The sequence below is a fragment of the Rhea pennata genome, chromosome 2, assembly GCF_028389875.1.
Source record: "Rhea pennata isolate bPtePen1 chromosome 2, bPtePen1.pri, whole genome shotgun sequence".
Taxonomy (NCBI): domain Eukaryota; kingdom Metazoa; phylum Chordata; class Aves; order Rheiformes; family Rheidae; genus Rhea; species Rhea pennata.
Window position 1 is genome coordinate 54,713,554 of NC_084664.1, and position 24,300 is coordinate 54,737,853.

General features: G+C 37.8%; 2 protein-coding genes across 3 annotated transcripts in view; one reads left to right on the plus strand and one right to left on the minus strand.

Moving 5' to 3' along the window:
- The window catches only part of ANLN (anillin, actin binding protein), a 28,557-nt gene extending 12,713 nt beyond the window's left edge, over window positions 1–15,844 (plus strand). Inside the window, exons 14-25 of the mRNA XM_062567905.1 lie at window positions 241–423; window positions 2,338–2,464; window positions 3,512–3,560; window positions 3,641–3,697; window positions 5,209–5,247; window positions 5,578–5,599; window positions 6,638–6,750; window positions 8,243–8,296; window positions 11,059–11,145; window positions 12,670–12,777; window positions 14,987–15,159; window positions 15,591–15,844. Of these exons, the coding sequence (XP_062423889.1) occupies window positions 241–423; window positions 2,338–2,464; window positions 3,512–3,560; window positions 3,641–3,697; window positions 5,209–5,247; window positions 5,578–5,599; window positions 6,638–6,750; window positions 8,243–8,296; window positions 11,059–11,145; window positions 12,670–12,777; window positions 14,987–15,159; window positions 15,591–15,714 (1,136 nt within the window). The 3' untranslated portion in view covers window positions 15,715–15,844. The remainder of the gene's footprint in view (window positions 1–240; window positions 424–2,337; window positions 2,465–3,511; window positions 3,561–3,640; window positions 3,698–5,208; window positions 5,248–5,577; window positions 5,600–6,637; window positions 6,751–8,242; window positions 8,297–11,058; window positions 11,146–12,669; window positions 12,778–14,986; window positions 15,160–15,590) is intronic.
- Window positions 15,845–21,804: 5,960 nt separating this feature from the next.
- The window catches only part of AOAH (acyloxyacyl hydrolase), an 87,397-nt gene continuing 84,901 nt past the window's right edge, over window positions 21,805–24,300 (minus strand). For both annotated transcript variants that reach the window (XM_062569558.1, XM_062569559.1), the window contains exon 22: window positions 21,805–24,285. In XM_062569558.1, coding sequence (XP_062425542.1) covers window positions 24,157–24,285 — 129 coding nt within the window. In that variant the 3' untranslated portion in view covers window positions 21,805–24,156. The remainder of the gene's footprint in view (window positions 24,286–24,300) is intronic.

The following is a 24,300-nucleotide window of genomic DNA, read 5'->3' on the forward strand; positions in this document are numbered from 1 at the left end:
TTTGTAGTTTTTCCTCTGAAAATCAGTAACACAAAAATAACTGTTCTGTCTCAACTTCTCTAATAGGCAAGATCTTTTTTTGGTCTGTTTCTTGCGATGTTCTGGAGAATGATTGACATCTCTGTTGCATTTTATATACTTCATATGAAGTATTTATATACTTAAGCTGTTTTACATAAGTATATACTTGTGTTCAGTAGTGCTTCTTCACAACCATACTTAATTATATTCTCTGTACAGCTGAGAAGAGAGCTGCTTTATTGGAAGAATTAAATAGAGTGAAGAGTGAGGGGCCTCAAGGTAGAAGAAATAAAGCTGCTTCTACATCTCCTGAATTTGCTCCATCCAGGGGATCTGTTACTATTTCAGAAATGCGTCTACCTCTTAAAGCAGACTTTGTGTGTGGTACAGTTCAGAAACCAGGTAAAACTAACAACTGAAAGCCATACTCTTTCTCCCCTCAGCCTTCACCCCACTCCCAAAATTTCTGGTTTATTCTCCCTAATTTTTGTATTCTGGTTGCTCTTTCTCCAGAAAGAGGGTGATGGAAGTTTAGTAACAATATTGTACTGTGTTCAGTTGATCTGCTATTTGGTTAAGTTATCAGTATTTTTTTAGTCTTGTTAATGGTATCCTTTTCTGGCTTATGAGGGTCACGAAACTTACTATAAATTTCTTCACTTGGTCTTAAAAAGATCTTTCTGTGGTTCTCTGTAATCTATTGGGGATAAAGTAGATTTTATATCTTTAATCTTTCTCTTACTGCTCTGAAATTTTCATGATTGATGCAAGTCTAGTACTAGATATCAGTATGTGAATTCTGACCTTTGTCATTTTATGAAATGCAAGTTAAGTCTCTATTTTTAGTCCGTCTCCTAACATCCCCAAGTACTTCATTTACAAATACTTGTTTTCTGTTTCTTGTCATGTTTAAGTCACTGAAGTGTTAAAACGGGGATTTAATGTTTCTTTTGTTCTGGGCTAGATAGATCTAATTCTTGCTTTAAAAAACAGTAAGCCAAACCTGGCAAGACCTTTCTGTAGGTCCTGAGAAGTCTCCTGGAACACGGTGAACTTCTGTGCCACATGGTTGTTTAAAGATTACTATCTGGCAGCCCACAATAACCAGTGCTATTTTCTATAGAGTACTATAGAACTTGGTTGTAGCTGGATACTTATAACAGGTTCTAGCTTCTTGCCTCACTAAAATTTGAGGATGCTGGGCAAAGCTTGTCCAGTATTGGCTACAAAAGTTTTACAAATGAATTCACATATACCCTTTCTGTTTTAACAGTTGTATGAAGCATAAAATGAAGTTTTTATATTTAAGTAAGATCACTGGGCAAGAATATGGGTGCATTTAACCTGACATATAATAGCTCTTCTTGTGTAAGACATGTTATGCAATTCTTCTCTATTTTATAGGAAAGTCTCTTTAATGGTTACAAAAAAAAATCTAAGTTTAATTTCTCTCAAATTCTATCAATTGAATTATCTAAACAAACTACTATGAACTATTTGTCAAAACCGTGTGCTACAGAAATGTAGCACTTGTGTGTTCTGGTGCATAGAACATAGCTTTATTTTCACCTCTTGTGAAGAGAATATCAAATATGAAGGGTATAAATCAATGTTTATTGGAGTCTACAACAGTAGTTCTGAAAGCTTTGGCCTATCCTATGCATCAGAGCAATCAAACTGTTCTTTGTTTATAACATGATGTGACAGTTTGCAACGCTCTTGCTCTATTATTCATCAGTTTTTCTGCAGCCAAACTCCAAGTTGTATCCTGGCTGCTGAGATGTGCTCTTCTCGTTCTCCCCCTCCCTCCCCCCCCCCCCCCCCGCCTTTTCTTGTGTGAAAAGTTAGGAAAAGGAGTTGCCTGGATGCCATTTCCTTCATAGGAATTGAAAAAAGGGTGAGAACAGACAGTGGAAAAAGCTAATGCATAGTAAAGCAGACAGGTATAGAGAATAACAGTGGAGTCCTGAGGAACTATGATTAACTGCTATATCTGACTGAAAGCTTTCCTCTTTCCTCTTGTGTAATGGGTAGTACAAGTCTGGTCTAGGGTGCTCTAGGCACTAATGTAGTTGCTGTGAATACTGTGGAGACAGTCTTCCTAGTGGGCATAGCAAGAAAAATAGTTATTTTGAGAGTAGGCTTATAATAAATTCTTTAATGTAACTCAAGTGTATAAGTGGGATGAAACATCATTTTAATGAAAATGAAATACTTGAGGACTATGAAGTACTTGGATACCTCTTGTAAAGAAAACATCGTTACAGTGATGCACGTTACACTAATGTACAATACGTTAATCTCATGTATTTACAGAGGCAGCAAATTACTACTATGCAATAATATTGAGATCTGGAGCAGAAAACATGGTGGCAACCCCCTTAGCAAGCACTGCCAGCTCCCTGAATGGAGATGCTCTTACTTTTACTACAACATTTACTATGTAAGTAGAAAGAAACTGTTCTGGAATCAGTTCCATCTTTGATTCTATTGAAGCATACATAAAATAGTTTAAAATCGTGTATAAGAATGTCATATTCTGCAAACAAATACTGCGAGGTTTTGTGGTATAAGTATTTCCTGCTTCAAGAAATAGCTGCACTTCTCTCAAAAGAGCAATCTAAACTGATTCCACTATCCATCAGCTGATCTGTTGCTTGTTCTTTTCTTCTTTTGTTCTCTTCTGGAACACCTGCAATGACAGATGGATTGCTCTCCCTGAACTCTCCCTGAACTGATGTTTTTCTGTTTTGCCACGACTAACATTTTATATAGCTATTTGGTTTTGATGTCTGAAAAAATAGTATTGTCAAAACTAAAACCACAAAAACTACAATTGGTAGCTCTCAATGTTAGCTAAAGAAATCTTGTGAGTTCAAATGGCTGTTTGGTTTTGTTTCCTTTTTTAGAAAAGGGAAGGGGGGGGAAGAAGAAACATTCCAAAAATAAATATGAGCAAACTCTCTTTTTAAAGCCTGACTCTAGGAATTATCATTTAAAACTAGTTACTCAAAACCAATCACTGCTTCTAGGAATGTATATGGTGGTAGTGGACTGAAGGATACATTTTGAGAAATAGTAAATGAACCCTCTCTCTTCATTTTCCTCCACTCCCTCTTTGCTCTCCGAGTCCTGGAAAGTATCTTGAGGTAGTAATAAACTGAGATGTTAACACAGCATAATGCTGCCTGCACTGAACAGTCCAGTTGTAAAAATGAAGGAATCTCAGGCCTATTGACCTGCAGGAACAAATTATGACTTACTAATAGGAGATGGGTTCTTAGTCAGCACTTTGGTCAACCATCTACTGAGTAGAACCTAGATGCTACTAGCTGCTTCCTGGAGATCTTTAGGGGGTTTTGCCCATTTTTAGGAAGCAGAAAGTGGGCAGAAGGAACAATTAACTTGGAAGAAAAATACTTCTTGCCTCAATCCATGTTTAACTGTTTTTTTTTTTTTTTCTTTTTTTCCCCCCTCTCCCCCTCTTTAGGCACGATGTATCCAATGACTTTGAAATAAATATAGAAGTTTACAGTTTGGTATGTATCGGTCCCTGTCAAGAGGATGTATAAGGCAGTATGAAGTGTTGCACTTCATTAATAATCCTCTTGCTTTACAGGTGCAGAGAAAAGAAATTGCAAGCACAGATAAAAGGAAAAAGACAAATAAATCTAAGGTACATGGAACATGCAAATCATAATATTTTATCTTAACAGAAGGTGTGCTAGGAAGACTGCAGTGTTCAGGGAGAATGGACTAATAGCCTTAGTCTGATTGCTTTTACTCCTCTTGTTCTTTCTTGGAAAATCCTCAATGACAGATGGGTTATGGAGTCCTTTTACTATTAGTAGACTGGATCTGCAGCACTCGACTGAGTCTGAAATATGTTGGAGGAGAAGGAGAGAAGTCTTACTAGTTCTGCAAAATAGTCCATTCATTCTGCAACGTACTGTACTTCACAAACTTTTACTTAACATGTGTGATTGCCTTTGTTAATGACTTAATGTCCTTATTCTATTTTGACTAAACTATACTATTCAGTATACCCTACCCTGCAGTCTATGGGTTTTTTTTTTTTTTTTTCATTAAATGTTCTGTTGATCAGCTACAAGACTTTTCTTTCTGGTGTTAAGTAAAAGCAGTAGTTGCTTATTGTTAAAGCAAATTTTGTTTTAATAATTCCATGAAAGTAAATATATCAGCTTAAACAGAGTGCAAATAGTAGATGTTTACTTCATTAAGATTTTGTAACCCCAGGTAAGCCAGTGGCTTCCTGGAGGCTTTTTTCTCCTTGTCATTCCAATAGTTGGGTGTGCCACATTAGCAATTTTTAGGTCTACTTTCCTCCTTGTCAAGGTTTCTGTTGCTAAAAACACAAGACTTGAGTGTCTTGCAAAGAAGTTGGAATGGATTTGTAAATCCTGACTCCAAGGATAGAAATAGCAAATAATTCTGAAATCTTTACTTTTATGTTTCACAAGGGAAGCGTGCTTCCCTCTGTCCCCAATAGAATGAGTTTGATGTTCAGAGTCTCTCCTCTGTGTTGTAGTTTAAAAGAATCTTCACATAATACTGAATGTTCTTATGGTGCTATAGGTAAGTTACTAACATGACTAATACATGCAAACATAGAGCTTTGCTGGTGGCATCTTGTACCTGCTTTTTGACAAGCCACTTATCCATTCTTGAAGTTGACACAAATGTATAGATAGAACTCTAGTTCATGTCTTAGTCTCACATAATATTTAGATTTTTACTTAAAGATACTGATACATAATGTACAACATTACCATACTGAAAACATCTATATTTATGTTCTTAACTTATGTCTCTTAATAAGCAAATGCAATTGTGAAGCCTTGTTACAGGAACAACAAAGTATACTGAGATTGCTTTTTCAGATGCACACTCTCCATCCCAAGCTAATGTGTATTTAAATTTATTTATTTATTTATTTGCAGTAAATATTTCATTGACATGCAGCTTTTCTTCCACTGAGACATGCTGCATTCAATATGGGCTCAAAAAAACAAGATTATCTGATTCATAACAAGAACTAGTAGCCATTCAAAATTAATCTAGATAAGCCATAAGTAGTTTCACTGCCTAATTTACATGCTTATGTACTGGACAATTTCAATAGCATGAAATTTCAAACACATTTATTTTCTTGTATTCTTTTTATAGGTTATTACTCCAAAGAGATTATTAACATCTATTACCTCTGTAAGTATGAATGTGACACTGTAACAAGCTCTGGATATGACCATTTCCAAAAGTTGTATTCTTACACAGAATAAGGTTCGACCTGCAGTAGTAGTATCCCTTACCTGAAACTCTAAACTGTCCAGCTTTCTGCCAAACTCTTTAGCACTAGCTCAAAAAATAGAAACTGCTCTAAATACCTAACATTGGAAACTTGCAATTACTACTTGTTTACTTATATTTTTAAATTTAAGTATTTCACATCTTTCTTCTTTATAACCTGATCTTAGCCTTCTGTAAAAATTGCTGGAAATGTCCCTTCCACTAATTTTTCATTTTCTGTCTTTCTAGAAAAGCACCCTCCTTACCCCAGGTAAGCAAAATTAAGCATCTTTTACCAAGGTGAAAGTTAGCACTTTGCTGTCAAAAACAGTATATCTATTTAAATAATATTTCTAATAACTGATAATTTGGTAGTGATGAACACAGAGTTATGTCAGTTTGCCAGCCTAGAAGCTCACTCTTATGTGTTTTACCATTACGTTTAGTGGATGCTCACTTCCAAAAAAATCAATTTACTTTGGATATTAAATGCCTGTAGTTTACAGCAGATGAACTCAAAGGTGTTTAAAGATTTAAACTATATTCTGATGTCAACAGGCCAAGTAATATAGAACAAACTGGAGATCCTAGAAAATAGGAACAGACTCCAGAATATGGCTTTTGTGTAGTGTTTTCAACAACATTCTTATGTTTTTTCTGGCCCTTGAGGGAGAAGGGGAAAAGCATCTATGTGCAAGTGTTTCTCTGACTATGTAAAAACAGTTTATGTTCTTGTGTGCCTGCAGTTTGAGCTACTTGAGCTAGTTTACAAGTTGGTAGCAATAAGGAGCTCGTGAGCTAGCTCTGAGATTGCCTGCCATGCTGCTGCAAGTGGGACTAGTTCCTGTGCCTGAGCCGAAGTGCTTGTTTCTATGCTATAATGCAAAGAGGAGTGTAGACAGACAAGCTCTGCAAGGCTGCAGTGTGTCTCTTCCTTGCAGAAGTGTTTCGTTGTTTTGCATTTGGCTTTTAAGTATGTTGCCTCAAAATCCAGCTGCAGGGCACGTGTGCTTTGTGGTACACCCTACAGTGCTCTCTGATTCCCCTGAGACTACTTAATGTGTTGTGCCCCTCAACACTTGGGCATGTTTCAGAACTATTTCCCAGGAGAAAGGACATATTGAGGAAGAATGGTGAACACCCAGATCCTCTCTGAATGTGCTGCCAGGATGTGCTACAAAGGTTGCTTTTTCTGGAATACTGAGTAGCGTACCTATACAGAAGTACAAATGCTGCCTACCTATCTAAGCCTCGCAGCATCTTAATTGTGTATTGTGTTAAGACCTGTCTTGAACTTCTTTCTCCATAGCCATGGCCAGTCCAGGTGGCCCTAATGCTGTGCGCACTACTAATTTCGTCCTTGTTGGATCCCACAAGTTATCACTGTCTTCAGTAGGAAATACAAAATTTGCATTGGATAAGGTAAAGAAAATTACTGCTTACTGATCTGAAGATAATGGCGTACTACTACAAAAACGAACGTTGGTTTCCTATTTCTAGACAAAATTATCTTAAATGAAACCACTATAAACATACATATATACAAATATATTTGTTGCTATTTCTCAAATTTAATTTTATGAGATTGAAATGTAAATTTGAAATGCAAAAGAAAAGACTTATGCCAGATGTTCGTTCTTTTCTTTAGCTTAATGTAAGGTATAGTTATAAAAATATTATGAAAGCATTTGGTTACTTCTCCTAAAATGTTTTAATGAATATCAGATATTTGAAGTTGTGTGTTTAATTGTGCCATAAATATAGTTAGTATGAATTTCGTTTCATGTCATAATTAAAGTTGTGGAAGCAAACTATCTTAATTATTTTTTTCCAAGAGAACTCTTATCAATTCAGTGTCTAAATAGAATAATTTATACATTTATTGGCTCTTACCATTACAAGTATTGCATACTGATATTGATTGTAACTCTAACCTCATAACAATTTATACCTAAAAACTATTTTAATAGTTAGTTATGCCAGGAGCTATCTTTAATTCAAACATTATGAACAACTACTTATCTATCCAAACAGCAGCGAAAGAATAGATTTTTCTTCTTAGTTAACTAACTATTATTGAGGTAAGTGTAGTATTGCAGTTTTAGCTTCTGATGAGATGAGATAAGAATCGGTTGTGTTTGTACACAAGATCATAAAAAAACCTAAAAAATCCCATCTAGCTTCTCAGAAGTTCTACTTTTGGCAGATAGGAGCAGAGAAATTCTGCTCTGCTTCAGAAACAGTCTGAATTAACAATTGAGTTGCAGTGCTATTACTGATTGTATAAACTCAAAATGCAACATTGATTCCACAGCATAAAACTTCTTAATCAGACCCACCTGTAGAAGTCTTATTTGCATATGACTTCGTTATTGGAAGCCTCTTGTTCTGGGAGGTATGAGGAAACAGGTTTTACTTAATATTCAGCAATTTGCATTTGAATTTTTTTAGTTTACTCTTTGAGATAGGAGACTAGACTGGGTAAATGCAACTATAGCACTAGACTGTAGTACAACCATAGTGTTTCAAGTGGAGTTCCAGGGAAACCCTAGTGTGGTGAAGTTTTTTCCCAGATGAATAACTTCAACAGTTTTGAACAGGAATTCCCTTTTTGACAATATTTGGGAGGCTCTTATTGTTTGTTTTTTAAGAATTGTGATCTTTGCATTGCTTTAATTTTGCCTTGGCCCTTGGCTGTACCAAACAGCTCCTTTTTAACTTACTCCATGCATTCCTTTTTGAGGATCAAACTGCCGCCACAGTGGTTTTGCATGAATTTTGTTCCTCCTTCTTATACAGTGTTAAAATTAGAGAAGAAAGCACTGAAATATAATCATGTATAACTTGTGTCCAGTTTTTTTAAAAATTTAACCTTGCAGTGATCCCATTGAGCATGTTTCTTTTTTTCCCCTAGATAAATTATGAAGGGGAGGAAAGAGAACTATTGGGCTATATGTTCCAAGACAAGGTTGTTATGCTGATTTCATTTATAACTTGGAAACTGCTTTCTAGTGCATGTTGCTTATGTCTATTTGCCCCTTATTTTTTTTGCTTTTTTAAATTCTTCTAAGAAAATGCTTGCAAAGACATGCTAACTAAACATAACAAGATGTTACAAGGCTTTAAGATTTGTAGAGCTTTTTCTGGTCTTATGCAATGCCAAGCATGCTGCTAGAACTCAAAGTATTTAAACACAGGGTTTTTCCTTAACTAACATATATCTAGTCTTCCTAGATCACTAAAGGAATGCTTTTCTTTGAAACAAATTGATGCCTCTTCTAAACTTTGCTGGTCAGGAGATTTAGGCCAACTTCTAGGCAAACTCCACAGTAGATAGCATCAGCTACGTGGTAAAAACCACTAGCATGCCAAATACTGGATGAATTCAACTTGTCATTGAACAAAATTAGTCACTAAAGAACAAAACTTCTTGGTTCTTATTCTGTCAAGATCTTGTTTGAATACAGTTTTTAACTGAAAAAAGTCATAGAGAACTAAAGTTTTGAAAGTCAGAAATTTGAGGTTTTTATACACAAATAAAAAATTAATACCATTTTGGCCTTTCATATTTTAGGAATGCTTAAATTGTTATGCTAGCAAGAAATAACTCGTCTTTAAGCTGTGAAAATACGTTTTTATTTAGTCAATAGTTATCTCTCCTTAGATATTCCTCAAGACAATTTTAAGAAAACTTTACATATGTTTTTCTCAAAGTTAACCAGCTGATAACTTTAATGCCTGATATCCCTACTAGTAGTCCAACTTGATGTCTCAGTAGCCTACAACATTCTTAAACTATCTTTCACGAACCCTTTCCTTATCTCTCCTAAGAAACCATTTCTTATCAAATTCTTGAGGGTCATCTTGAGTCTCTTTCCAGATAATTTTTTTATGACAGTAAGCCAAATTATGGTGTAGGTAGCTCAATGATCACACCTGAATGCAAGCTAGCCTAGTAATGGTCTTGAATTTTTCCTCTTTGTTTAGCTGTTTAGCCAGCAAAATGCTTTCTTTCCCTCCTTCCTAGTTTGCCTTGAAGCTTACTAGGATGTAAAGTACTCTTTATGTATGCAGTAAGATGTTCTGAGATCTGCTTGAAGAACAAGTAATGGTGCTGGAGGCTCTGAGGAATCAATGCATTGATTTTGTTAGACACCTTTATCCTCTGCTGTCACAATAGCTCTTTACAGGTAAATTTTGCACAATCCACAAATAAGATGCTTCTATCCTGACCTAAGTTAGAAAGGAATTCAAAAAGTGCAAACTTTAAGTGGGAATTTGGCCAAACTTCCATGAGAACCTTCTTTAGAAATGGATTTTTACTGCAGTTTGGCTGGATATAAGCCAGCGTTTCCTGGTAAGCTCTAACTTCCTTACCGATTTAAAAACAAACAAAAACCTGCAGGACTAATGTAGTTTTCTACTATGTGGATTTTTATGATCAGGTTAGGTTTAAGACCCTAACCTGGAGCTTAAAATTTGGCTGTTCTTATCTTTGGTGCCAAGAACACAAGCAAGCCAAGCATGCGCTTAGCTGAGTTGTTCTAATACATGCAAATGATTTGATCGTTTACTCATGCAGATGCATACTGTTTGGGTCAAAGGTGCAATATACCTGCTGTTACCTGTTTCCAACTGCAAGACACTTCAGTGTTCTACAGGGTTCCTGAGGCCTACAAATACGTATGCCTTTAACTGCTGAGGGTTACTCTTGTTGCTCTTAACTACTGCCAAAACTTATTTCTGTTTGGTCATTGGTATTCAAAGCTATGGAATCACCTTATTATTGTGTACACAGCCTATACCTTGAGAGATGGAGTATCTCCTTGTATTTAAGCAGTATGATCAAGTTTTGGCTTATGTAATAAGACAAAGCACCTGTGTTTCTGATTTTTTTTTTTTTTTTCCCCAGTATTTTTACAGTAGTGCTTTTTCAGATTGGCCATAATATAGACTATGTTAGAATACCCTGCAATGCTTTCTGAATTATCAATTTATGTCCTAGTTTTCCTGTAGGAAATGGAGGGAATTAATGTAATTCAACAGCAGTGGTGGGAGCACTCAGTGTAATGTGGCATTAATGTATGGAGGGATTGGGAGAAATCAAAAGGCGGTTTTTGTTGCATTCTCCTCCTCAAACCTCTTGAACACTGAATCAACACTAACCAGTACAGTACAGTAGTTAGGCTGCTTTTTTTTCCTCAATGGTGGAAGGTGGGACTTGGAATCTCTTTTGGTAGAAATGACTTAGTGCCTTATGTGCTAGTGGAAGAGAACTGCTTGTGTTACTTTTCCTCTTGTAGGCATTCTTGCAGAAATATTTATCTGGGTAGGCACTGCTACATCAGCGTGTGCCAAAAATGTTTGTGGCCTCTAGGTACCAATCCTGTGTAAGCCCAATTTGTTATCCAAAAAGCTTAATGTCAAATGGAGGCGGAAGCTTGAAGGATGTGGACTGCTGCCTTGTGTTGTTTCTAACCATACTTTGAAAGCCTGGTTTTTCTCTTTTTCTCCTAGATAGAAGCATGATTGTGCCTCTCTTCTGAGCAAACTAATGAGCAAGTCTTGAAGACCTCTTAGATTGCTCTCGTGCTCAAGACTGACCACTTCTTTCTGATTGGAAATCATAAGAACAACACATTGCTAACATCTTGGTGCAGGGGGCTTGCTTGAACTGATAGTATAGATATGAAGAAATCTCAAAATTAAATAGCTATTTATTTTTTGCAGGTTCCCTTTCTGTCTCCTTTGGAAGGTCATATATATCTTAAGTTAAAATGTCAAGTGGACTCTTCTGTGGAAGAGAAAGGCTTCTTGGTAAGATACTCACTTTAATATTGTTCCTTAGAAATAAGTGGCCTTATTAAGTGTAATCACTTTTCAAACTTCACCTGTGTATTTGTAATGATAGTGAAATTTTATTAACTTGTTTGGTTTCTTTCCTCTGCCCCAAACCAAACCCTCAAGCTTTCATAGTTTATCTTTTAAACAAACTTAATTTAAAATTGTCTTTAACACGGTTGCCTTTTAGTAAAATTTCAGAGTTTTTTCTTTTAAATGCTATTCATTTGTTATCTTGACCTGTTAGTGGTTGATTCAAATAGTTTGTATGTGACATGAATTGAGATTCTGATTTTATTGCCAGAAGTTTTTACTAGATATCTCAGACTACTTTTGGCCTAGTAAAAATAAGTTCTCTAGCAAAAAGGTTTTTTCCACTCTGTGGAGGCTGATATACAAGCTTTACTCTTTTTTTTTTTTTTGAGAAACTTTTAAAACTGTGCGCCTTAAATTAAAACATAGTTACAGCTAACACTTGAGCCTAATAGATGGCGCTGTTGCGCTTCTAGCCAGCAGATGGCAGTAAATGCACCGTGAAAAGACCAGCAAAATAGTAGCATTTGCTGCTATTCTAGTGTACTCATAAATTGGTATTTCTTTTACAAGATTTTCCTTTCTAGTAGTTCTTTGTCTCCTTAGCTTTTATTTAAGCAAAATAGAGCTGACTTCATTAGATGCAATCATCTGACATACGTATAGTATTTACTCTGCCATGTTTTTGTACTCTACTCTTCATTTTTACCTCTGCTGTGCAATATGTAAAACCTGAACAATGGTATACATGGGTTGGAAACTCTACACGCTAAAATGCATGATCCGAACAGCGAGGAATGGAAACTCGCTACGTGAAGATTAGAGGAAAATGTTCTGTACAGGTTCAAGGGGGATCAGGGATAGTAATTGGATACCAAACTTTCTATTTCACTATTAAGGAAATGGCCCTGGACATTGCCTAGTCCTGCATCCATTAAAATGAATTGCCAACATAACATTAAAGATCAACTTCTACTATTTTAATTTATTGGACTCCTGAATGGCTTGCAGAATAGCCAAAAATATTGCTTTTGCAATCCTGACTTCCGAGTCTCAGACGACTTAAATATCTAATCATGATGACTCATATTTTTGTACTAATAAATGTTGTTTTAACTTATTCAGGCAGTATCTGTTAAAAGTAACCCCCTATTATCTTAATGAGAGTACCCACCACTGTCTAATGTTAATCTCTCTATTTGAAATGACAGGTGCCTTTTGAGCATAAGGCTACAGACTTGAGTGTACTTACAGAGTGTAAGTCTCCTTTTCTAAGCTACCTGGAAAATAAAAATAAACATATAAACAGAAGTCTACCCCAGTGTGTGTATATGTATTTTTCCTACTCTTAAGTTTATTCCCACTAAGGGTTATACAAGCAGAGCCATCTTGGTATAAAAAAATGTTTACTACAGACCAGACTTAAACCAAACTCAAAGTATAAAGTTACTTCATTCTCTCTTTTAGACTATGTTTGAAGATGTTAGTGGATTTGGAGCATGGCATAGGCGCTGGTGTGTACTCTCTGGAAACTGTGTATCTTACTGGACGTACCCAGATGATGAAAAACGAAAGGTAGTAGTATTTATAAAGCTCACGATTAAATAAGGTGTGTGTCCATATGTGTCCCTATTTTAAGGGTGAGGGAAGTTCTGCAGTACTTTATGTAACTACCCGTTCATTTTTAATGATAGTAATGCTTTGGAATAAAACAGGTAGGTGTATTCAAAGCATGAGATTCAAGCTCCTAGAGATTCCTTGGGGAATGGGAGAGACTTGTATTCATAAATGTGACCTAAATCAAGGCAAATTCAGAAAGTGACCACTTTATTTGATGAGGAAGAGCAAAAGTGGAGAAAGATGCTTGTTTAATGTTCCCTTAAGGGTCTTAAGGCAGGACATTGCCTAGTCCTGCATTCATTAAAATAAATTGCCAACATAAACATTAAAGATCAACTTCTAATTTTTTAATTTATTGGACTCCTGAATCCTCTTTTCATTACACTTGTTAAATGACTGATATAGTGATTATTTAAATTAAATTGATCCAGACTTCTGTAATAAATGGACTATATCCTGTTGCCTTAGGTTTTAGACAAAACAATGACATTAACACTTCTAATGAAGAATTAGAGTGGGCAATTCTTCTATATTGTAGAAGCATAGCTGTGCTTAAAGCCTAGCATATTAGCATTCACTGTTTTCTTCCAGCTCTCCCATATAACTGAAACTGATGCTTTTAAATGGTTCTTGCAAAAAACCATCATCATTTGGCTAATGAATCAGATAAGAGGTTCTTCTGTCACTAATGTGAACCTGCTTGTCTCCATAGTGTATTCCTGCAATATGTACTAAAATATTTTCAGCTTCTTCTAAGGACTACTTTCAGGAGGGTTTTTCTGACTCACTTAAGCAATTTACCATTAAAAGCTTGCTTGTTTGTTGGCAGAACACTTTTTTTTTTTTTTTTTTTTTTTTTTTTTTTTTTTTTTCCCAAACTCCGTGGCAAACTCTGGTCCTTTTGGGTCTTCTATACTAATCCAGATGCCTGAATCTAGTTTCTTCCCTGCTAACAGAGGAAGACCATATGCTGAAGGTTGACATTGCCAAAATATATCAATGTAACCTCTCTCTCTGCCAGGAGAGAGGAAAAATCTGTCTTCTGTAATAAAAGATAGGCAAGAAATTGAGTTGGGCAAGAAAATTTCCTGTTTTGTTTTTATTCTTAAGAAAGAAGTTTTGGGTTGTGAGAAGAAGAAACTTCCAGACTTTTATCACTATCATTCTAACTGAGAAAGGGTTGGCTATATTCTTTTGATATATTCTCTTTACTTCAGGGTTAAACTCTATCCTAATGAAATGCCTCTTCCTCCCTCTACCATGACCATTCTACCTTGCAAAGATAGATATAGCCCAAAGCTATCAGTGTTGGTCATTGATCACTTTAAATCGTGAAATTATTTTAGTAAAGATTTCCCCTGGTTGTACCAATAGGCCAACTTGCAACAATTTTCTTGATTAATCTAATGTTCCTTGAAACAGAGTTCTACTTTTTCCTGTAACCTAAGTTATATTACCTGTCTGTGAAATAGTATAGAGAACATGCACAATAAATAGCAAGCTCTTTTCCAAGAGCTGCTTGTGATGTTTCTCTGATAAGGCATTCTGTAGGTGTGATGAATCAGAGCCAAGGTCTGTAACTAACTTTAGGCATGCAGCTGAGGCTCCCTAGATAGTGGAAAGGCACCAAGACAATGGCCTTAAAACTTGAAATGTTCTGTGAAGGAGCCTAGCTGTTGACTATAGAGGGAGCTAGAGGTGCTGAACTCCGAACTTAGGCACCTTTAGCGGCATGCTTAAAGATGAATCCATATGCTTATACGTTTTGACAAGAATGATGCAAGCATCCCTGAAAGGTTTGATTTCTGCAGGTCTTGGCAGGATTTGTTCTATCAAACTGAAACCTCTATGATTTGAGAATTTAAAACCAAAGTCCCTCTTTTTTCTTTAAAAACAAAGAAAAGGTAGGGTTTGTTTCTTTAGAATATAATTCTGTGGTAAGGGATGGATCTGTTAGCTATATTGTGGGTGGCAGAGCAGGGCGTATTCTGTTGTCTGCAGTACCCTGCTTCAAACATGGTTCTTTAAAATGTAAGAAGTGAAATCCCTTTTACAGATGGAATAAATCAGATTTTTTTAATTCCCTTGACATAGTAAAATTGTGAAGCATACATTTTGCAGAATTAGTCCTGATTGCAATATTATTAACCAAATTCACTTTCAGCATCCTTTGGGCCGGATAAACTTGGCTAACTGTACTAATCGTCAGATTGAACCAGCCAACCGAGAGTTCTGTGCCCGTCCCAACACTTTTGAGTTAATAACTGTTCGTCCTCAGAGGGAAGATGACAGAGAGACTCTTGTCAGCCAATGCAGAGACACACTCTGTGTCACGAAGTAAGTGGAAAAATAATGACGTATGTGGGTGGTGTTTTAATGGTCATGGAAAAATTAACCCTTTTGCGATGGCTTTGTACTGGCCTTATAGCGTAATGATTCTGATGTGCCAGTGCAAAGCTCAATTAAACACTAGGAAACTGGAATAACACTTAAGCTGTTTTGTTCACTTTTAGTCCTATTTTGCCCTACTGTCCCCTTTCAGGCTTCTGAGAACAAAGAACTAAACTTCATTTTCAGAAGTGAAAATGCCATGCCTCTTGGTAATCTTGCAGATCTATGTAAACTTTGTTGTTGTTATTGCTTACCACCACAGTAATGATGCCCTGACTTGGGCTTCCATTGAAAGGATAAATTTCACCATTTTCAGGATAACTAAGGAGAGGTGGAAGAAGACAGGTATTAAATTCATGGGATTCTTTGCTTTGTAGGAACTGGCTGTCTGCTGATACTAAAGAAGAGCGTAACCTCTGGATGCAAAAGCTCAATCAAGTTCTCGTTGACCTTCGCATGTGGCAGCCCGATGCCTGTTACAAACCTATTGGAAAGCTTTAAACTATGGAAGGGAAATATTAAGAAAATATGTATGTGAAAACCATGCGAATTATGCAACTTGTAATGAATTTGTGGAAGGTCTTCTGGGCTACTTAAAATGCTTTAAATTTGAGAGAGCACATGCCATTATACAGGACTATGTTATGCAGTATTTTTATTTCACTTTAAGAATTTTAAACTTTTCTTCCTAGCATTTTAGTATGATAGGAAGCAACTAGCTGTTTCTGAATGTCCTAAATACTTAGGAAGCAACTAGTAGTTTCTGAATGTGCTAAGTATTTATGCAACTCCTCCTTCCTTGAAAGTCTTTTTTTAACTAAATATCTTATTTTCTTTTTGAAACAACTAAATTATTGCAGGAAATCACACTTCTGATTAAAAAGCAAGCTTACTAAATAAGTAACTCAGCTCCCTAAAAGGAACAATAGCTCTGAGTTCTCTAACAAGCATAGTGCTTTCATGTTGGAGGGAGACCTTTTTTTGTAATGATCAAACATAAAAGTTACCAGTAAATTCTGTTCTACAGCATACAGTACAAGAATTTTTTTGATTGCACGGTGTCCTTGTGGTCAGAACAAAAGATGTATTCATAGCTCTTTATATTAGATTTTGTTTGCTGCTTCTTATACAAACTGGTATGGATAAGTGCATGGCATAGTATACTATGTGGTTTACAGGTGTGGAATTATGTATGCAGTAAATTGCACTTTCATAGTAAGGAAAGGTCTTGAATATTTCTACTAGGACCTCTATATAGAAAACTTAGTTTTAGGGTTTTAAATGTCAGTGTTTCCTGGAACTCAGGTTTGTATAAATTAGAATTCTCTTCCATTTGAGAACCAGGAATATGTTGTAGAAGTCTTTTCTCCATAAGACACTACAAAGCTGCTGTGTACCAACTAATGCTCTACTGGCCATAAATATGGTTCCCTCCCCCCCCACCATAGACATGTCCATAAATGCAGGTAAGCATTGCATTTCAGATTATCATTAAAGTGACAAAACTATTCAGTTAAAATCAAATCTGCAATTTTCACAGCTTCTCACTGGGCTTAGTGAAATACTATCTCATTACCTCGCTATTGTGAATGCAATAGTGAAATACTTAAAATTGCTATTGCTGTTATATTCATACTTGAAACACTAAATTCTGTCAGCTATACTGTTTTCATCCTGCTATTTTTGTACTATTGCTTTTAAATCTAGTTTTCTTTTTCTGATGTCTTTAAATATTTCCAAATTATGTATTGATTTATTATATTCCCTTAAAATAAATGATAAAACACTTTAAGTTGTTTCTCCTAGTATAATCTTTGCACTTGAGGCACTAATTGGTAGGTTGAAGAAAAGCTGGATCTCATATGCTGTTTAGGAAAGGGTTCCGTTCAGTATGTGTATCCCAAAATACTGCTTGGTTTGGAAAGATCATACGATGCTTCAGGGGTACCTAGCACTAAATTTTCTAGTGGGAGACCAGATTGTCAGTGGGTAGTCACCATGAACTGGCTGGAATATACAGAATCACAGAATAGTTGGGGTTGGAAGAGACCTCTGGAGATCATCTATTCCAACCTCCCTGCTCAAGCAGAGTTACCTAAAGCATGTTGCACAGGATCACATCCATATGAGTTTTGAATATCTCCAGAGAAGGAGACTCCACAACCTCTTTGGGCAACTTGGTCCAGGGCTCTGTTACTCTCACAGTAAAGAAGTTTTTCCTCATCTTCAGGTGGAACTTCCTGTGTCTCAGTTTGTGCCTGTTGGCTCTTGTCCTGTTTCTTGGCACCACTGAAAAGAGTCTGGCCCCATCCTCTTGACACTCTCCCTTAGGGGAATTTGTATAAGGCCTTTTCTCCAGGCTGAACAGGCCCAGTTCTTGCAGCCTTTCCTTATAGGGGAGATGCTCTAGTATGCTGGATTCCTTCCAGTAGCTCCATGTCTCTCTTACTGGGGAACCTAGAATTGGACAGAGTATTCCAGTACCCCAGCCTCACCAGGGCTGATTAGAGAGGGAGGATTACCTCCCTTGATGTGCTGTCCACACTCTTCCTAATGCACTCCAGGATAGCACTGGCTGCCTGGCCACAAGGGCACATTGCTGACTCATGGTTAACTTGTCCACCAAGACTTCCAGGTCCTTCTCTGTAAAGCTGCTTTCCAGGTCAGCCCCTAGCCTGTACTGGTGCCTCGGGTTATTTTTCCCTAGGTGCAGGACCCTGCACTTGCCCTCGTTGAACCTCAGGAGGTTCCTCTCTGCCCAACTCCCCAGCCTGTCCAGGTCTCTCTGAATGGCAGCACAGTCCTCTGGTGTACCCAGCTTGGTATCATCAGCAAACTTGCTGAGGAAGCACTCTTTCCCTTCATCCAGGTCACTGGTGAATAAGTTGAACAAGACTGGCCCCAGTACTGACCTAGAGGACAACTAGATTCTGTGCTGCTGCTGACAACCCTCTGAGCTCTGCCTTTCAGCCAGTTCTCAATCCACCTCACTGTCCACTTGTCTAACCCACACTTCCTGAGCTTATCTAGGAGGATGTTATGGGAGACAGTGTCAAAAGCCTTGCTGAAGTCAAGGTACCCAACATCCACTGCTCTGCCCTCATCTACCCAGCCAGTCATTCCATCGTAGAAGGCTATCAGGTTGGTTAAGCAGGATTTCCCCTTGGTGAATCCATGCTGGCTGCTCCTGATCACCTTATTTTTCCTCCATATGCTCAGACATGACATGCAGGATGAGCTGTTCCAAGAGTGGAGGTGAGGCTGACTGGCTTCTAGTTTCCTGGGTCGTCCTCCTTGCTACTTTTGAAGACCAGAGTGACATTGGCTTTCTTTCATTCCTCAGGCACCTCTCCTGTTTTCCATGATCTTTTGAAGATGGAGGATGGCTTAGCAATAACATCCACCAGCTCCCTCAGCACTCATGGGTACATCCCATCAGGACCCATGGATTTGTGGATGTCAAATTTGCCTAAATATCTAAGCCTTTCCTCCTCAACCGAAGGAAAGTCTTCCTTTCTCCAGACTTTCTCTCTTGACTCCAGGCTCTGGGATGCCTTAGCAATAAAGACTGAAGCAAAGAAGGCATTCGGTAACTCTGCCTTCTCTGTATCCTTCATCACCAGGGCTATCAACACTTTCATCAGCAGGCCCCTATTTTTCCTAGTCTTCCTTTTGCTACTGACTTATTTCAAGAAGCCCTTGTCCTTGACATCCCTGCCAGATTTAATTCCAAATGGGCCTTAGCCTTCCTCATCACATCCCTGCATACTCTGATAGTATTCTTACATTCCTCCTGAGTGACCTGTCCCTTTTTCCACATTCCATGTACTTCTGTTTGAGTTTTGCCAGGGGCTCCTTGCTCATCTGTGCAGGTCTCTTGCCCCTTTGATGGACTTCTTACTCATAGGGATGCACCAATCTTGGGTTTGGAGAAAGTCACACTTGAATATTAACCAGTTCTCTTGGACTCCCTGCTTCATTCTAGGGCCCTAACCTATTGGATTTTTTTCAAGTAGGTCCCTGAAGAGGCTGCTCTCCTGAAGTCCAGGGTTGCGATCTTACCTATTGCCTTGCTTCCTCCACACAGGAGCCTGAACTCCTCCATCTCATGGTCACTGTATAGTCAAGGCTGCCCCCAACCTTCACATCTCCAAGAAGTCCTTCTTTGTTTGTTAGTACAATGTCCAGCAGGACATCTCTCCTCGTTGGCTCCTCTGCCACCTTTGTCCAAAAGTTATCATCAACACTCTGCAAGGATCTCCTGGACTGCTTGTGCCCAGCTCTTTTGTCTTTCCAGCAGATATCAGGGTGGTTGGAGTCCCTCATAAGAACCAGGGCCTGTGATCATGAGGCTACTTCCAGCTGTCTGTGGAAGGCTTCATTGACTTCCCCTTCCTGATCAGGTGGCCTATAGTAAATATCCACAACAGTGTCCCCCATGTAAGGCTGCCCTTTAATCCTCACCCATAAGCCCTTGACTTGCTGCTCTTCATCCACCCCTAGGCAGAGCTCAACACACTGCAGTTGCTCTATCACATAAAGAGCAACTCCACCACCTTGACTTCCTGGCCTTTATTTCCTAAAGAGCACGTTGTTATCCATGACAGCATTCGAGTCATATGAGCTATCCCACCATGTCTCTATAATTGCAGTAAGATCGTGGCCCTGCAACTGTACACAGATCTCTAATTCTTCCTATTTATTCCCTGTGCTACGTGCATTGGTGTACAGGCATTTCAGAGAGGTAATTCAGCATGCATGTTTCCCAGGAGGGGTGCAAGAGGATCCTCCATAATCATGTCCTGTACGCGCTTCTGCGGCTGCATGCACCTGCTGCAGGCATCCCAACTTGTGCTTTTTGCTGACTGTCCTGTCTCTATAACTCTCCCCTTCCCACATCTTTCCTACATGAATGTAGAGGCTGTGAAAGAGCAAGTTTCATCTGTGAATACATGGTAGGCTGTTTGCCCACCTTAAACTTCCAATAAGATGTCAATAGATATCACTAAATGTAAAAACCTAAAGACTGAGTCTGCAGAAGGGAGTTAAGAATGGAGATACACACACACACACACACGGCTATATAATAGCCCATTTAACCTTAATAGGAAGAAGAGAAACACCTATCCTATAGAGAAGTATATTACTCCCTTACATGTATATGTGTGTGTGTATATGTACATGTATACATATATATATATATTTGTAAGGGAGTAATATACTTCTGTATAGGACAGGTATTTCTCTTAATCTTTCTCCTACAAAGCTTAATTGGGCTATTATCCATTATAGAAGCTAGTCTGAGTTTGTTTATTGCTTAAGATGAAAAAATGTTCTCATCAAAGAAATGTTCAAACTGTACAGTACAAAATGTAACAGGTGATGCAAGTTAGAAAGCAAAGAGTTGATTCTTGTGTGAAAAGCTGACCTGGGTGATGAGGTCCAAGCACAAGGTATCAGTGATGATGTCAACACATACTACTGCAGTCAGCAGAAGCCTATGACATTAACTTAGCAGCAAGCCTCCGTTTACACCTTTACTGGCTTGCATTTCTGTGTGCCCTCCCTCATCCCTTTCTCCCCATTGCTTCCAAAGGTGAGCTGTGGAAAATATTGCAGAATGGTTGGCTGGGTGGAGAAGAGTTGTTTGCTTTCTGAGTAACTCAAAGTAGACGTGAGAGGAGCAAGGAAAATGCTGTTACGAGGAAGGACAATTATGACAACAATGCATTTGGCTGCTGGTGTGCTGAAGCCTTGATGAATAGTAAAAGCAAAGGGACTAGAGAACATCAGTTCAATATAGACTTGTGCTATATCATAACTTTAAGAAGTGATTGTGCTGTGTTTGCAGCCCGTAGTCCTAGAGGTCATGCATGATATATCTGAATTTTTGCTAAAGTATAAACCTGAATAACAGTAACTGTTTGAAAGAGACAGAGAGAAGAACAGCACCAAGCAGTGAGAGCTTTCTGCTCTGCAGGACTTTTTTTTTTGTTTCCATATTTGTAGGTGATCTCTTTTGGAAGAGGCCAAACTAAATCAAGTCAAATAGCTTCAGGTAGCTATAGATGTAGTTCTAGACATCAAAAATAAATGTTTCTACTGTCTTATTTCAAAGTTTTAAGTCTTTACAAAGTAAAGTAAAGGGAACAGCAAAATAACAAAGAAATTCCTATTTACAATGCATTGGAACCAGCAAGTGACATAATCCCCTTGTATTCACATGTCCAAATCTGGCAGGGGGCAGACAACTTTGAAAAAACATTTTTTCTAGAAATCTGTACTACTCTAAAGCTTGAATATCACAGAAGGACTTAGCTCTCCAAGAGGAACACCTCCCTGCCTTGTGGTTTATTTCTCTTCCCCGTGCATTTGTCATCTTTAACAAATTTAAGGATCAGGAGACAATTAAGTTAACAGCATGAGCTGAGAGTAGTGTGTTGCTGCTTTAGAGTAAGTAAGCTTTTTATGTACAGTTTGTTTGAATAGGGGACATTTATTTTTACAATATTACTGGAAGTGACTAATGATTGAGGATGCAGGTATTTGGCAGTTTTTTACATTCTTTGAAATAATGGAGAAACATCATGGTTGTAAAGGTGATGGCATAATAGGCCAGAAAATCATTTTTATTCACAAGTAGTTGTAACATTAGTTACAGATCAAGTTGCTGTGTACAGCCTAATTTTAGTGCTGAACTGCAGGGATTGCTCTGAGGAGTGAGAAAATAGTTTGGCTGGTGCTCTGTCACCAGTGGTAAACCCATTTCATGAAATCCCTCAAAAACTCTTACTGCATCAAATATCGAGTAATTATACTGCTAGGGTAAATCTAAGAGCCTTGGGATTCAGGTACTTTTTTTTTTTTTTTTTTTTAATTGAGAACAAGTCATTTCAATTTCATAAGAAACTTTTTTTCCATTGTTCAAAAATTCAAGATGCTCACATAAAAGAAAAAGTCTAAAAATGGAACATACTCTGCTCTGGGCCATGAAGCCTATTTTAGCTGAGGAAATTTCAGTTTTACTAGCTTATAAAACTCCTAATTGGAATTATTAAAGCTGAACCTCAAATGGAATACAATAATTTGCAGTGGGATTGCCTGGAAATTTGGCTGCTAAACACAGTGTTGTTGTCTCCCCTCCCCCTGCCTTTAATTGCTATGCTTCCAAACTTTGGTGTATTAGAAATTATCTGATCTGATTGTATAATTGTCTCTGTTCCTGGTCTGTAGTAAAATCACATGGATGCTCTTGGTTTTTTTGTTCTTTTCCTATTTTTAATGAAAGATAGGAAGTCTAAATAGGTAAAGAAATAGTTATATGATGTTCCACCTGGCCCATGTGTATTGAATGTTATGCTACTTGGCAGCGAGAAGTTGTACAGGAAGCAGGTAGGCTTCTTTCTCCCACTTTCAATACTGTCTTCCTGAGACATGCTTCTGTAGAGCTGAAACTGTTTCCTGGCGGATAGCTGATATTTTGGTGGCATCTAAATGCCTTGAATGAATTGAAGCCTTTTTAGTAAGTGTCATTCTGTTAAGGTGTGTATTCCCGTTTGGTTTCCTAAGGTTAGGTGACTTGAATGTTTCCTCAAATGTTAGTTGTCCCAGAGGTACTCTTATCTAATAAAAGATGCAGTTGTGCCTGCACCAATAAAAATTAAGGACCTAGGATAGCAAAATACACTCTTCAATCAAGACAGGGCTTGCAAGTCACCCTCTGCCCATTCAAAATATTGATCAGCTGCATCTCCAGTGGCCAGTGTGCGCGGGTCTGTGTATGGCCAGGCCATCTTATTTATTTTTTTAACTACAAGGTGGATCATATGTGAAGATACCCAGTGCCTTAAGCATTGGACAAATTCAGAGCAAGGAGCTGACCAAGTTTGTGCTTTGGTTAGTTTAGATGGATTTTAGTTGTGTTGTGTGAACACTTTGCATTTACCAGATTTTTCCAAGTGTGGTTAGTGCCAGTTGTATTTTGCCTGATAATAGGAAAGATACAAATGCTTTATCACCATTAGGGCTGCAGTGGGTAGAGCTCTCTCTAATTTTTAATTTCTTCCTCCCTTTACCTCCTTGGGTAAGCTGATCAAAGAACTCCTAGTCATTCTGAACTCTCTGTTCTACATGTAAAGTAGTGCAGGTAAGGATTGCTCATCAGCTTCAGTGATTCTCTAGGTCATATCTGTAAAAGGCACAGGACTGGGCCTATTGCATTTGTTCTGAGGCAAGAGACTAAAAATGTATTAAAGCTTTAAAAAGCAACCTATTGTAGATACATGAAGGGTTGTCAAGTTACTGTCTTGTTAATGGTGGGAGAAAAGAACCTGTGCACAGTCAGGCTGAACTAATACTGCAGGCAAATCAAAATTCTGGTGCCTTGTTATTCCTAGCACGTTTTAATAAGCAAATAGCAGCTAAATAATGTATTGACAGTCAGGGCAACTACATATACACAGTTTAGAGCAACATAATGAGTTTGGGTTTTTTTCTTCCCCTTTTGGGATCAGATTAACTGTTGAAATAGTATAAATGGAAAGCCCAGAAAGATGCTTTTGCAGGAAAAAAAAAAAAAAAAAAAAAAAAAAAGATGAGGTAGGGCTAGGAATTTGTCATAAGTAGAACAAGTTATGGATTTGCAAACTAGTACAATAAGTGGCCTGGCTCACAGGCACCCTGTGATTTTATTTTTGTGGCTCCACAGCAAAAACATGGCCTGCTTGTAGAGGTGGCAGACTTTGTAGCTAAGATACAACATTGAAAAGGGTGCTGTTGTGCTATCCTCACTGGCTCTTTGTACTGCTATTCGGGGGAAGAAGCAGTCCGACTTTGATGTCTTGTATGCTCTCTCATCTTCTTCTGTCTTTAATCATCTTGTTTCCTGGAATGCACTGAGAAGCATCACCGTAAATGTGCTGTAGGGCTCTAGCAGTTTTGAAATCAGTGTCCACCTTGATCTCTGAATATAGCCTCAATCTGGTTGTTATAAGGATTCTCCTTTCCAAGCACTTGAGGCCATTCATGTAATGCCTTCTGCCAGGTAATGCTTGTTCCGAGTGCTGCGGCAATCTGCAAACAGTACAA